The sequence below is a fragment of the Curcuma longa genome, chromosome 2 (genome assembly GCF_044706935.1).
Source record: "Curcuma longa cultivar G26 ecotype Majalengka, Jawa Barat chromosome 2, ITB_CL_G26_1.1, whole genome shotgun sequence".
In the NCBI taxonomy this organism is placed as follows: Eukaryota; Viridiplantae; Streptophyta; class Magnoliopsida; order Zingiberales; family Zingiberaceae; genus Curcuma; species Curcuma longa.
Window position 1 is genome coordinate 12,076,819 of NC_133862.1, and position 14,801 is coordinate 12,091,619.

Below are 14,801 nucleotides of genomic sequence, written 5' to 3' on the forward strand. Positions count from 1 at the left end.
TGCGGTGTCAGAGGTGGGAAAAGCAATTTACAAAATAATATTAACTGATTTGGATATGATTTGATTAAATTATAATCAAACTAAATATAATTAGATTAAATTGAAAAAATGAATTTAAAGTGTGTCAGAAAACTTTAAAAATCTGGTTGAATCAGGGCGTTGAGATACAGAATTAAGGAACCAAATGTGGTTGAATCAGGGCATTGAGATACAGAGGAAACTAAAGGAGATTACAAGGATTTTAATTCCTGCATGCTCGCATTGAGATGCCTGAGTTTTTGGACGCTATATTATCAATTCTAGCTAGCACTAACTTAGTGCTAGGCATGAACAAGTGTTTGGCGTGATCTATGCGAATATATCCTGAGATGCTTTGGGTTTTTTTTTTTTTTTGTTTTTATACCTGTACGATCAAACTTTGCAAAATTTGAATGCTATGATATCTGTCAGCGTTTGTCTTTCCTTTTGTCTAAGCTTATACCCTTCACAGGAGTTGCTCTATGTTAAAGGCATTGCAATGGTCTTTGGTGGCACATGGTGAATGTGACAAAAAGCTTCGCATGTTACTCCTAGATAAGGATCCATGTGATCATCGCACAGAAAAAATATTTATTCTTAATTATTATACGTTGGTGATCCAATTGAGTGATGGATAGACTTCTTGTGGACTATAGACAGATAAATCACTGCAAGTAGATCGGATGAGAGTCCGATCGCCTCGACTCTTATCGGGTCAGTAGCTAATCGGGTTGACATTTGATCAGGCCGCTTCCTGATTGGGTAAACGAAGGAGGCGTAAGTCGAGTCGAGAGTTTTTCCATGACTGACGAGTGAACAAGAAGACTGCAACCAAAGAGTAATGTTAGAAGAGGGACTAAGACAAATCTTAACGAAACTCCTCCAACACTCAAGTCTAACGTCGAGAAGAAAAAAAAAAATCTCAACAAAACTGTATAGTTAGATAGTAGAAAAAAACATTATCTACCTCCGCCCACCTATAAGAATAATCTTTTATACTAGACTCAAAGAGAGTGGGGTAAAACCTCACCATGCACCCTCGCACTTCTATCCATGTCCTCGGAACTGTGTCCTAGTCATGTTAAGATACAATCAAAGTTTCACATTGAAAATATATGAAAAAGATCGTCTTAGGATTATAAGATGGAAAATATCTCATTAGTATGAGATCTTTTGGGTAAATCCCAAAAACAAAATCATGAGAGCGTGAGCTTAAAGTGGATAATATCGTACCGTTGTAGAGATATATATGGATTCTGTCAGATATAACAATGGTATTAGAACGGATTCATGTGGTGGGGGCTCCTATTAAGGGATCCGTTGGGATCGTTAAGGAGACGAGTCAATTGGGACCCGTACCAATAAGGAGTCCGTTGGAACTGTTAAGGGAGCGGATCCGTTAGGACCCATACCAATAAGGGATCCATTAGGACTGTTAGAGGCGGATCCATTGAGACTTATATCAATAAGAGGTCCGTTGGGACCGTTAAGGATAAGCTCCCAGTGGTCCTTTGTTTGAGGAGTAAATTGTTGGGATACAATCAAAGTCCCACATTGAAAATACATAGAAAAGATCCTTTTACGATTATAAGATGAAAAATATCTTATTGGTACGACACCTTTTGGATAAAACTCAAACAAAATCATAAAAATGTAGATCCAAAATAGGTAATATCATATTATAAAAATATATATGGATTCCATTCAATTTAATAACTCACTCTCTCTCTTAGCCATCCATCTGGCTAAGCTCTCCTTTCATGCTTAGTTCAAGTCGGACTGTAGATATGCGATCCCACCTCAACGTATGAGTACCTAACCCGAGTTACTTGTCGGGTTGAACTGAGGTGACTCTATTTTGATTGGGTCTGCCGCGTGGCTCTTTTACCTCCCCACATCATAAGCCCCGTAAGTCCACAAGGCTTCTTGCACTTATGCTCATCTTCTTTTATCTTCTCGGAGCTGAACCATCCTTGTCGTCATGTCCCACCTTAGGAACCCACAAAAATCCTTCCACTTGTTAGTGATCCTCCGTCCATCTCAAGAACAAAGTTCTCATCACTAGCGAACCCGTAGATCATCTACCGAGTTCTGGTTTGAAACCATTAGATCGACTCATACCGAAATTGAGAACATGGTCCCACCATTTCTTCAAAAGCAGGTCGTCTTCCACTTCGACATCTCAGTTCAAGTTTCTCAAAGACAACGTCAAAATGATCCGATTGAAATTAAGCAATAGACCAATTTCTTAAGGGCTCTAGATAGGTCATCACAAGTAGATTGGATAAGGATTGAATCATCTTTGGTCAGAAAATTCCTTATTGGGTTGGCTCTTATCGAGTCAACAATTAATCGAGTCGACAGTTGACCTGGTAGCCTCTTGATCGGGTAAACTAAGGGGTCATCAATTGTTGATCTGGGTGAAAAAGGAGGAGGACCAAAGAGGATATCTCCAACCCAGACCAAAATTGATGGAACGACAAACATCCAAGTCGAGTCGAGAGTTTTTCCACGACACATAGGGGTGAGGAAGAAAACTAGGACTAGAAAGCAAAGTTGGAGTAGCTCAAATTCAAAGTGAATGAACAAAAGAGTTGATTTATATTAACTCTTTCATTTTGATTTTCTACCATAAATTTAAAGGCTATTAATGATTAAAAGGAAAAAAAATCAGATAAATTAGAGAAAGGCCGAACAGTCGCCTCAATATTTCGGTTTTTAGTCACTTCGTTGGTTTCCTTTTATAAAATAAATCCTTTATTTTATTTTCTGTCGAGGGAAACGACGAAGTTTGAGCTCATTCAGAAGTTGCGTAGCAGGTCGACCAATCTCGCTAGGTTGAGGAAAGACGAGCCCCCCGGCCGCGCCGCCCTGTCCGCCGCCTCCTTCCACCCAGCCGCCCTCCTCCTCATCTCCCTCCCCTTCTCGCCGTTCCCCATCAGCTCCCTTATCAGCCCCTCCACTTCCTCCCTCTTCACGTTGTTGTCGATTTCCATCCCGTTCCCCCACTCCGTGCACGCGTACCTGCAGTTGGTCGGCTGCTCCGAGAAGAAGGGCCACGACAGCATCGCCACCCCACCGACGATGCTCTCCAGCGTCGAGTTCCAGCCGCTGTGCGTCAGAAAACATCCCACGGCGTCGTGGCCCAGCACCGCCTCCTGCGGGCACCAACTGGCCAGCATCCCGCGCTCCCGAGTCTTCTCCAGGAACTCCGCCGGCAGCGCCGCCGCGTGCCCCCGCACCAGGTCCGGTCGGATCACCCACAGGAACTCGTACTCTGAGTCCGCCAGTCCCCACGCGAACTCCACCAGCTGCTCGTGGCTCATCACCGTTATGCTCCCGAAGTTGACGTACACAACCGAGCCCGGCGCGCGGCTGTCCAGCCAGTCCAAGCACCCGCTCTCCTCCTTCCAAAGGTTGGATCGGAGCGAAGCGAGGGCGTCAGGAATCTGGTGGTGCTGGAGCAGCAAGGAGAGCGGGCCGACGGTGTAGATCGGGGGGAGAATCGCCGCCATCGCCTCCAGGACCGGTCCCTCCAGCTCGTCGAAAGTATTAAAAATTACCGCTTGGGCGAGGGCGCAGCGCTGTGCCTGTCGGTTGCAGTAGTTGAGCATGATGTCGTCCCGGTCGGTGGTCCGGATGAAGGACGGGAAGTCCCTCAGCCGCATGTTCTTCATTCCCGGCACCCAATCGATCGGAGTATCCAAGTACCCGTTCGTGATATCGCTTTCGTCTATAAATACACACAAAAAATTGTTGATTGTTAGTTAATTCTTAAGAAATTTAGAGAGACAACCCTCAGGGATATCCGTTCGTGATATCACTTTCGATTACGTTTGAAGGGCGTGAGGCCGCGGTCGATGAGGTGTTGGTAGTGGAGGTAGCCCATGAAGCCGCAGGCGCTGGAAGTCCGGAAGACAACCTCAGGGACGCGGAGCTCCCTGGCGGCGTCCAGGGTGAAGCTCATGGATCCGTCGGAGATGATGCAGGAGACGGGCGGCGCGTCGCCGTCATCGGCGTTAAGGCGGCGCAGGAGGTCGAGAAACGGCAGGAGCGCGTGCTTGGAGATGGAGTGCAAGAGAGAGGGGACATCCTGCGTGGCGTCGGTTTCGGAGGGCGGGAGGCCGTCGGGGATGGACTCGAAGCGGAAGTCCAGGTCGACAGCATCCGAAGGGACGACGGCGCCGGAGCGGAGCAGGCGTTGGTGGTTGAAGTGGGTGTTGACGAAGGTGATGCGGAAGCCGTAGAACCGGAGGAGCTTCGCCAGCTTCATCATCGGCGTGACGTGGCCCTGAGCGGGGTACGGGATGCACACCGCATGAGGCTTCTTCTCCGGCTGTCTTGGAGCATCATCCATGGCCACCTTTCTCCTCCTCAGTCCTTGGCTCCTTGCTCCTATGCTCTGGCCTGTACCTCAATGTAAAGTCAAGAAAGAGGCATTTTCGCCATTAACAAACACAATGAAAAGACCAAAACCGAATATTTCAGCTGATGTTCAATTAATTTGCATCTCTCCAACTCCCAAAGCAATAAGGATCACATAAGTTACGCCATGGATAAAGATGCAGCGTGCGACAAGATGTTGAATGATTTATCTAAATATTTACTATTTAAATACTAATTATGATTCATTATAGAATTTTTTTTTAAGAGAATGAAAATTCGAACAAGACAAGTCACGTGCGCTTTTGGAAAGATTCAGATCAAAAGTATGCGGTCGTATGGTATTTCAAAAAGTATGCGATTTTGTGGACTTCTGAAACCCGAGTCATCTCTGTTTTTTCTTATTGTTTTGGGTATCATTAAAAATTAGTTACGTAGCGTAATGGCTGCTTTTATCTTTGTGTTTTCTCTTTTAGGTGAAACAACTTATTCACATTTTTAGTAGCAAAAATAATAAAATAATAATAATAAGCTCTATTTGAACAAAGTGTTTTAGTACGTTCGCGTATCTTCAGAGCGTCTCGATCATTTTTAAGATTCTAAATAAAAAAAATATTTGAGATTTTAATATTTGTTAAAATAAGAAATATTAATTTTTATATTTTATATTTATATAAAATTTAGTTTTTTTAAAAAAAATGTAAAATTAATAATTCAAATTTTAATAATAAATCTTTTTAATTGATAAAATTATTAAATTTTTTTAATTTTTTAAAGACATTATTGAGTGTCAATAAATTTTTATTAATTTTAATTTTGAAAATTTTATTTCTATTGTAACTATACTAACATTTGTTTTATTTTATTTTATAAATCTAAAATATCATATAATATGTCATATTTTAAAAAATATTTAAAATTCAAATGTTTTTCTTTTAAAAAATCATCACTAAACAATTTTAATTTTTCTAGGTCCAACTGCAAGAACTACTTTTTATTATTATTATTATTATTATTATTATTATTATTATTATTATTATTATTATTAAGTACACTTTCTATCTGTGATATTCCACTCATACTTGTTTTTATCTAAAGATGAAATTATTAATGAGAGTTGATTGTATTCATCAATTTTTATAATAATAAATTGTTTCACAGCATACGGCGATTCACACATAAATTATAAATATTACCGTATCATCAATAATAATAGTTGGTTCCATTGAATATCTCTATGGGGAAAGAAATTCCAAAAAAAATTAATAGAATTTTTCATTTATCAAAAATAGAAAATATAATCTTCTTTTTTCAAAGGATTGATACAAAATATCTAATAATCTTGGACTATTCAAAGTTCCTAGAGCTCAACGGTCCATTTACGTAATTCTTTCAAATTTTGAATAGCATTTAAAATCTTCTTATTTTAAAATAAAAAATAATCTGATCAATAATATAATTTAAATAATTAATTTTAAAATATTCTTTAATTAAAAATCTCTCTTTATTAGTTTCATTCTTATCAAATTATTTATTTCTCATTTTGTCTATAATCATTAAAAAAAGACTTTTTAACTTAACAATATTAATATTTTTATATTATAAAAATTTACTAACAATATTAACTACACAATATATCATATCAAATAACCCCTACTTAATATAAATTTAAAATTTTCAATCTGCTAAATTTTTTATTGATATAAAACATCTTTTATGTGATTATTTTACCACTTTCAAGACTACTTTCCTAAACGTGCTTGTGACAATGATTTAAGAGTTAAACTAAAGATAATCTTGCACTTTCATCAACTTCGAAAAATATCATCTCTAAATAACATCACAAGACACAAACAAATAAGAAAATATGCTAATTAAAATCCGAACTATGCCACTGGTAGTTACTAGGACCGGCATTGTGCGATCGATCATAAACTATTTGACGCAGGGGCAATTTAAAATATAAAACTGATCAAACATAGATAGAAAAGGATGGAAATTTTTTGAGTTTAAACCAATTTAACTGTCATACATGAAATGAAAAGGCATATGAGTAGGACTTCGATACCTCCAAATGTAATTGTGGCATTTGCTGATTAGTCTGAATCAGAATACTGTATTGTTGAAGACGTGATGCTCCTATTTCCAGCATACTCTTCTGCATCATCCGCATCGTCATCACAATTCTGCTTCTCATCAATAATTCCTGAAAAAAAAATCATGTTAGATAACGAGAAGCATACATGTAAGAAGAAGCTAGTAGAAAGTGCTTGCCTTTTCTTTTAAGAAGATTTTCTAAAGCTCTGGCAGTAAAATCATCTTTGCTTCCAAGATCTTGAAAGCCGACTATCCTATCAAAGGCAATGCCATTCCTGGAGAAAAAAAAAAATCAGTTTGAGCCATTGAATTTAGTACCACTGAATTCATACATCATATGCAATAAACTGAAGGTCGATTAATTAACTTGAAGACGATAAAACAAATCTCACTTCTGAATCTGATCTACAAAAATTGATATACTGAAATTTTACCTGAATAAAATAACACAGGGCAGTGTTTTGATTGCCAATTTCGTCACGAAAAATGGTGCATTCTGTGAGGAAAATCTAGTATAGTCAGTTCCAGCTTTAGAATTATGAAAGCAACAGAGTTATGTTTACTAACTTCAGCATCCAGCTTGATAAACTTAGTATTAATGTGCACTGGTGCTAGGGCCTTCAAATGCTTGTCCATTATCCTACATGATCCATTAAAGAGATACTACTGAAGAGCACAGAAGGAACACATAAGATGACAATGATAAGATAGATTACTTGCAGCGATAAAATTCACGGTGGTAGAAATGACAAATAACTCGTTCACTTCCTGTAACTTCCCCAAGAAATTCCCCTTCAGTTATCTCTCTATATTCACCGTGACCCTGTTTTTTGAGGACTTCTCTCTTTTCGACCTCTTTCTGCATGGAGAAATGCAACGACAATCGCAAATTGTCATAAAACAGAAGAATGCAAGTACAGGAACAAAAGGTCCAGAATTTATATACCTTGAGAGCAGCAATTCTTTCAGCATGCAATTTCTCAAGTTCAGGATCCTGATATAGATGCGAAACCAATACAGATAGCAATTAATATATGCAAGACAAGTACACAAGATCTTCTTTTTTTTTTTTGCTCTTCCGCTTACATCCATCAGTTCATCAAGATCCACAATTTCATCGGCAGATGTGCTTGGCTGAGCCTTCTCTTTAGCTAACAGTTCCTACAACAGGAGCTTACTGGCATTAGATCAACCTCTCATCGGATCTAATGATACGCATATCTTGATGCGGAAAAAAAATCTCACCTTTTGGTAGTCTCTCGCTGCTGCTGCAATTACGTTGCCGAAGGCGAGACTGGAAAAAGTCGAACGAAACGAATCGGGATCCATCTTCCTCCCTCTCCTTCGCTTCTTCAGTCGGTCTCAGAGATCACGGAGCAGAATCGACAGAAGAAAGAAAGTTGATTTTAGGGCTAAATTTCTTGGCAATTTTAACAAACGATCCCCAAAAACGCCATTGGAAGGGGGTGCCGGCATAGGCCCGCTCGAGCCCAAGTGGCCCGTGCCCGAACTTACTTTGCTTAAATAATTACAAATATTTAAAATTATCAGAAAATATAGAATTTTAAAATATGAAAAAATAGAATCCTAAAATAAATCCTTAAACTATTTTTTTCTTAATTCTTTTAGGTGCAATTGGTTTAAATTATCATATATATATATAATCTTAATTATGTGATTATCAAATAATCATATAATAAAAGTTATGAACTATAAAATATAATCTAATATTATTTGGTTAAATTTATTTATAATCATTAATATTATTAATGATGATAATAAATTGATAATATTAATCATTAATGATGATAATAAATTGATAATATATATAAAATAAATATAATTTTTTATATTTTTAAATTTAAAATAAATTTATATATTTTTAATAAAATAATTTATTAAAATAATTATTTTAATAACATAATTTATTAAATTAATAAATATAATTCATTAATTTTATTTTTTAAAATTTAAAATAAATTTATATATTAATAAAATAATTCATTAAAATAATTTATTAAATTTTTAATAAAATAATTTATTAAAATAATTATTTAATAAAATAATTCATTCAATCAATAACAATAATTTATTAATTTTATTTTTTAATTTAAAATAAATTTATATATTTTAATAAAATAATTATTTTTAATAATATAATTCATTAAATTAATAAATATAATTCATTAATTTTATTTTTTAAAATTTAAAATAAATTATCTCTTTTAAATTTATAAGTATTTAAATTAAAATTTATTAGATTAATTAACTTGATTACAATTAGATTTCGTGGTATATTTCAATTAACTCAATTTTAAAATTATAGGGTAATCATGAAAAAAATTCCTGTGAACATCCAAAATCGTAAAAAATCTTAAGCTGTCAAAGATTTCTGAATACTCATTTGCAGATGTGGTAGTGATACTGCATTACTTGATAATCGATCATAATCGGAACTAATAACTATAACCTTGGATAGATAACCAAGGTTAATAGATAACCAAAGCTATCAACAATAATCCCCAATCAAATGCCCTCTTAAAATCATGTAGGTTATTATTACTAATTTGAATTTTGTGTTTGTTACTAATATGAGGCTTGTTTGTTAGTATGATTCTTTTACCCTCTATTTATTTTGAAAGAGGGAACGGAAAGGAAAGAGATTTGCCCTAGGATTACGGTGCAGTGGTCAGGTCCTCCAAGGATATGGTGCAGCAGTCAAGTCTTCTAGGGATTAATCAAGCATCTAAGATTCGAGTCCCAACTAAGCATATTATAAAGAATTTTTTTGGCATGTCTAATAATGATGGCCGTTTGGATGGGTCATCGCAATAATTCAATGGTTACCTTTAAAATTTATTGGATTTGGATATCTATATTACCAAAAAAAAATTACGGTGGGAAAAAATTGAAAAGGTAAAGAAAAAAACAGAAACTATAAAAAAAATCTAGAAGGAAATGAGAAAAGAGAAAGGAAAGAAAAAAAATATATAACCACAGCCTCGCACAGAGCCGACATGAGGCGTGGGGTCACCAGTTCGTTATCGTGAGAGACGTAATTACGAATTGGGTTAGAGAAATTTAATTGCACAAGCGAGTGAATTGAGAGGGAGATTTGGACGGATAAAAATTATTTTAAAAAATGATCGATGAATTTATAAGTCCTTTCCTTCGATAAATAAAAGATCGAAAAATAATTTATTTTTTTAAGGAAATAAATAAAAAATATCATAATTTTTATTTCTATCTCTTAAATAAACAGGTCTTGTGCCTTGTCTAGACGCCCCACTATTTCAATTTCGCATGCTTAAAGGTGAGGTGGTGTGATCAATTCCTCATTATAAGAACACCAACAGTAGGTTAACAATGTCCTTTATACAACCTGTCAAAGTCCTTATAAATTGAATAAGGGTCATTTATGTTCCTCCTTTTAAAATCCACCTTTAGTCGAGTCACAAACTTCATAAGTAATTTAGCAAGTATTTTACAAATTCAATACATAAGCATACCCAAATGAAACTCTTTGTCAAACATTAAAATATCATAATTTAATTTAGCTACTTGGAGATGAATTACCCCCATTACAAAATACCTTCGTTAAAATCTAATCATTGTCCATGTAAATGAGCTTATAAGATTCGTATTAGGAAGGAAAGTTAAGAATTATAGGTGATTTGGAAGGGAAAATAATATATAATAGGAGAATGACTGTCACCTGATCCAACGGCTCGGTCTCTGTTGTTTATCCATGCTTCGTTCTTTTGGAGACACTTTCGGTCATCCTAAAGCCCATGTGTCAGCTTTCGTCTAGATAACTTCTCAAATATTCTTGATAACTTAATTTTTTCAAGCATCTAGAGTCTCCTCTGATAACTCGGACCTAAATATTATATGCCATAACATCAATTAATAATTGACCGAAGATTTATCATGGAGTCTAGCTCACTCAGATTTTCTTCTAATCGTCTAGAATGTTTGTGTTGGAATCATGTCTGTACAACGTGCAAACGTGATAACCGCTCATGTTTGTACAGACATGTGGTTTGAGTTTTTTGCCTTTAGAAAACTCCACTGTACTATTGCATTTAAGTGAGAAAGAGAGAATTTGAGAGGGCTTCTTGACATTAATGAAGAACAATAATTTGAGAGGATTTGGTTTGTGAATAGCGAGGGCTATTCATTCATGTTCATAATTGCTCATCCGATAACAGACAGAAAACTCAACCTAAGGATCTAAAGGCTCCACTGCAAGTGTTTATAAATTTGTTTTATTCGATTATAAAATTATTTATTTGATAATTCATGCATTCAAAATAATAGTTTGGTCGACAAGAAACTTTTTTCAATCGTTCGAAATCCTATTTTTTCTGCAACACAAGGATTAGTCTAAAAACATCATAGAATACAGAAATATGCTTAGTATATGGTGTATCTGATATACTAAGCTTATTTGATATTTATTCTACTTGTTAATCAAGACTTCTTATTTGTTTGAAGTTCACTGTTTCAAAATTTCTCTTTTACCTAAAGTTTACTCATCTAGGACATTTATTTTGATCTAAAATTTACTCCTTTAGAACTTTCTACTTATCAAACATCTAATCCACACTTATTTAGAATTCACTCCTCTATTATTTTCATTTTTATTCTAACATTAGATTATATTTTCTATAATTTGTTAGGACTTCCATCAATTGTTGAGCATGTTGATTACTTTTAAATTGTTTAGATCAATTATAGATTGATATTAATCAGAGATTGATTTATTTATAATTTTCTTCTCGTACTTAATTAAATATATTAAAATTTTAAATTAAATTGCACCAACTATAATTAAAGTTTATTATTTCTTACATAAATTTTATTTCCTTCTTACTTTTAATCTCACCTTTTCTATGTAGTCCATTTAATCAATTAATTTAAACTTCATCTAACGAAATTCAATTTCGCTGTTCTATTTTCTAATGCTACAAGGTTGAACATCTTTTTTATTTTTCAGATATTCCAAGAATTTATTGTATCATATAAATTGATGCGTACTACGAGTAGTCACATTCACATTTTGGCTCTACGCGGATGGAGCTAAGTACAAAAATTATTTGAGGATTATCGACTGATGGGGACCACACGTGAAGAATAATAATAATCTTCTATAAAAAGTGAAATTCATCATCTCAGCGATCTCATATGGTCGATCTCACGATCATCTGTGAAAAAATAAATCAAAAAACTGCAATTGACTACGACATAGGAGATTATTATCTCGGCTTCGTCGAGATTCGAATCTTGTCCTTTTCTACAACTCTGTTCCGTCGTAACTAACTCAGCTATGTCCCATAAACAAATCTATAGCATTCGCATCTTGCTACAATTGTGATCGTAACTCTCAAACAATTAAGTACTTATTTTGTTCTATCTAATAATTTAATGAACCTCAAATTTAAAGTAAATGAGCAAGAGAATTGATTTATATTAACTATTTTATTTTGATTTTCTGTCATACATTTAAAAGCTATTAAGGATTAAAGAGAGGAAAGTTTTAGATAAAGACAGCCATCAAATAACACCAGGAGACAGGCCGAAATATTTACGAGTTGTCGCATTCGCTCTCTCAATAATTTTATATATTATATTTTATATTTCTTCACTATCAATAATTTTATTTATTTATTTTTAATAAATAAGAATAGCTCCCGAAGTAGAGAGCCGCTCTCTCAACCAACCGTATGAAAAGGATCTCCCATTATGAATGCTAACAGAACTCAAATTCAAAGTAAATGAGCAAGATATATAATTGATTTATATTAACTATTTTATTTTGATTTTCTGCTGTGAAAAGCCGAACAGTCGCCTAAATATTACAGTTGGTTTCCTTGTAGCATTTATTTTCTGTTGAGGGAAACGGCAAAGTTTCAAACCCATTCAGAAGTTGCGCAGCAGGTCTACCAATCTCGCCAGGTTGAGGAACGACGAGCCCCCCGGCCGCGCCGCCCTTTCCGCCGCCTCCTTCCACCCTGCGGCCCTCCTCCTCATCTCCCTCCCCTTCTCCCCGTTCCCCATCAGCTCCCTTATCAGCCCCTCCACTTCCTCCCTCCTCACGTTGTTGTCGATCTCCATCCCGTTCCCCCACTCCGTGCACGCGTACCTGCAGTTGGTCTGCTGCTCCGCGAAGAAGGGCCACGACAGCATCGCCACCCCGCCGACGATGCTCTCCAGCGTCGAGTTCCAGCCGCTGTGCGTCAGAAACCCTCCCACGGAGGCGTGGTCCAGCACCTCCTCCTGCGGGCACCAGTTGGCCAGCATCCCGCGCTCCCGAGTCTTCTCCACGAACTCCGCCGGCAGCACCGCCGCGTGCCCCTGCACCAGATCAGGCCGGATCACCCACAGGAACTCGTGCTCTGAGTTCGCCAGCCCCCACGCGAACTCCACCAGCTGCTCGTTGCTCATCACCGTTATGCTCCCGAAGTTGACGTATACCACCGAGCGCGGCGCCCGACAGTCCAGCCACTCCAAGCACCCGCTCTCCTCCTTCCAAAGGTTGGAGCGGAGAGAGGCGAGGGCGTCAGGAATCTGGTCGTGCTGGAGCAGCAAGGAGAGTGGGCCGACGGTGTAGATCGGGGGGAGGATCGCCGCCATCGCCTCCAGGACAGGTCCCTCCAGCTCGTCGAAAGTATTCAAGATTACCGCTGCGGCGATGGAGGCGCGCTGTGCCTCGCTGTTGAGATAGTTGAGCATGATGTCGTCCCGGTCGGTGGTCCGGATGAAGGACGGGAAGTCTCTCAGCCTAATGTCCTTCATTCCCGGCACCCAATCGATCGGAGTATCCAAGAATCCGTTCGTGATGTCGCTTTCGTCTAAAACACACACAAAAAAAATGTTGATTGCTAATTAATTGTTGAGAAATTTAGAGAAGATTCGATTACGTTTGAAGGGCGTGAGGCCGCGGTCGATGAGGCGTTGGTAGTGGAGGTAGCCCATGAAGCCGCAGGCGCTGGTAGTCCAGAAGATGACCTCAGGGATTCGGAGCTCCCTGGCGGCGTCCAGGGTGAAGCTCATGATGCCATCGGAGACGATGCAGGAGACGGCCGGCGCGTCGCCGTCATCGGGGTTAAGGCGGCGCAGAAGGTCGAGAAACGGCAGGAGCGCGTGCTTAGAGATGGAGTCGCAGAGGGAGGGGATATCCTGTGTGGCGTCGGTGTCGGAAGGCGGGAGGCCGTCGGGGATGGACTCGAAGCGGAAATCCGGGTCGGCAACATCCGAAGGGACGACGGCGCGGGAGCGGAGCAGGCGCATGTGGTTGAAGTGGGTGTTGACGAAGGTGATGCGGAAGCCGTAGAACCGTAGGAGCTTCGCCAGCTTCATCATCGGCGTGACGTGGCCCTGAGCGGGGTACGGGATGCACACCGCGTGAGGCTTCTTCTTCCTCTGACTCGACGCGTCTCCCATAGCCTCGCTTCTCCCTTTCTCTCCTTGCTCTTCTGTTCTGGCCGCACTACTATATATAGCTAAGAATTAATAGACCTGCCACGGGCCGAGTTGGTATTCGATCTGTACCAGTTCGTTTATGTTAGTGTGATTTAAAAGTGGAAGAGAAGGAGTGAAAGTAATATTCTATGTGATTTTTATTTTATTTTTAACGATTGAGTTTATTTAATTAATAGAAACGATTTAGCATTCTTTATTCTTCAAATTCTATTTTCATCATTTTCATATCTATTTTATTATTATTAATTTTGAAATCTCAATCATTTTCGGTTACAATTCTTCAATTATAATACAAGGAGAATGTTTATCGTCTCGATCTCGGAGGGGCGAGAAAATATCTAATCTAAATGAAGATCATAATATTCAATTTATTTATTGATAATAAATTCGAAAAAGTTTTGATACCTCAAACATAAAATACTGATGGCTATAATTCCAAGGTTTGAAATACTCCTTTAAAATTTTAGGGGATATGTAGGAAAGTCCTTCTTTATATATATTTTTATAAATTTATAATTTTTAAATAATAATAATAATCTTGAACCGTGAATCATACCATGAATTGGCAATTCTGAATCATGAATCATAATAATCTGAGTTGACCTTCTAAGTGTTAAAACCGATAGAATCAAAATATCTACACAATGATATGATATTGTCCACTTTGGGCCTCAACTCTCATGGTTTTGTTCTTAGACTCTCCCCAAAAGGCCTTATACCAATGGAGATACTTTCCATCTTTTTAACCCTATGATCTTTTTCATGTACTTTAGATGTGGGACTATGTTTGCACCCTTGCAACCCAACATTAATCCCCC

The 14,801-nt window shown here is 37.5% G+C and overlaps 3 protein-coding genes across 3 annotated transcripts; all 3 read right to left on the reverse strand.

Moving 5' to 3' along the window:
- Positions 1–2,709: 2,709 nt before the first annotated feature.
- LOC141819356 (7-deoxyloganetin glucosyltransferase-like) lies at positions 2,710–4,459 on the reverse strand. Its single transcript, XM_074706687.1, has 2 exons — positions 3,853–4,459; positions 2,710–3,751 (listed from the first exon to the last, which is right to left on the reverse strand). The coding sequence occupies exons 1-2, from the start codon at positions 4,373–4,375 to the stop codon at positions 2,820–2,822; spliced, it is 1,455 nt and encodes a 484-aa protein (XP_074562788.1). The 5' UTR covers positions 4,376–4,459; the 3' UTR covers positions 2,710–2,819.
- A 1,897-nt stretch (positions 4,460–6,356) lies between these two features.
- LOC141819366 (thioredoxin domain-containing protein PLP3B-like) lies at positions 6,357–7,902 on the reverse strand. The gene is made up of 8 exons (XM_074706695.1): positions 7,744–7,902; positions 7,585–7,659; positions 7,445–7,492; positions 7,215–7,357; positions 7,066–7,138; positions 6,933–6,994; positions 6,676–6,773; positions 6,357–6,607 (listed from the first exon to the last, which is right to left on the reverse strand). The coding sequence occupies exons 1-8, from the start codon at positions 7,825–7,827 to the stop codon at positions 6,498–6,500; spliced, it is 693 nt and encodes a 230-aa protein (XP_074562796.1). The 5' UTR covers positions 7,828–7,902; the 3' UTR covers positions 6,357–6,497.
- Positions 7,903–12,265: 4,363 nt separating this feature from the next.
- Positions 12,266–13,951, reverse strand: LOC141820261 (7-deoxyloganetin glucosyltransferase-like). Its single transcript, XM_074707552.1, has 2 exons — positions 13,422–13,951; positions 12,266–13,352 (listed from the first exon to the last, which is right to left on the reverse strand). The coding sequence occupies exons 1-2, from the start codon at positions 13,942–13,944 to the stop codon at positions 12,421–12,423; spliced, it is 1,455 nt and encodes a 484-aa protein (XP_074563653.1). The 5' UTR covers positions 13,945–13,951; the 3' UTR covers positions 12,266–12,420.
- Between the last annotated feature and the right edge of the window lie 850 nt (positions 13,952–14,801).

Bases quoted from the DNA above. Each gene is read 5' to 3' on its own strand.
- LOC141819356 (XM_074706687.1), bottom strand. From the start codon at position 4,375: ATGGATGATGCTCCAAGACAGCCGGAGAAGAAGCCTCATGCGGTGTGC. The intron at 3,752-3,852 runs GTAATCGAAAGT...GTGTATTTATAG, and splicing joins CGGCCTCACGCCCTTCAAAC to ACGAAAGCGATATCACGAAC.
- LOC141820261 (XM_074707552.1), bottom strand. From the start codon at position 13,944: ATGGGAGACGCGTCGAGTCAGAGGAAGAAGAAGCCTCACGCGGTGTGC. The intron at 13,353-13,421 runs GTAATCGAATCT...TGTGTGTTTTAG, and splicing joins CGGCCTCACGCCCTTCAAAC to ACGAAAGCGACATCACGAAC.
- LOC141819366 (XM_074706695.1), bottom strand. From the start codon at position 7,827: ATGGATCCCGATTCGTTTCGTTCGACTTTTTCCAGTCTCGCCTTCGGC. The intron at 6,995-7,065 runs GTTAGTAAACAT...TTTTCCTCACAG, and splicing joins TTATCAAGCTGGATGCTGAA to AATGCACCATTTTTCGTGAC. The intron at 6,608-6,675 runs GCAAGCACTTTC...TTTTTTTTTCAG, and splicing joins AAATCTTCTTAAAAGAAAAG to GAATTATTGATGAGAAGCAG.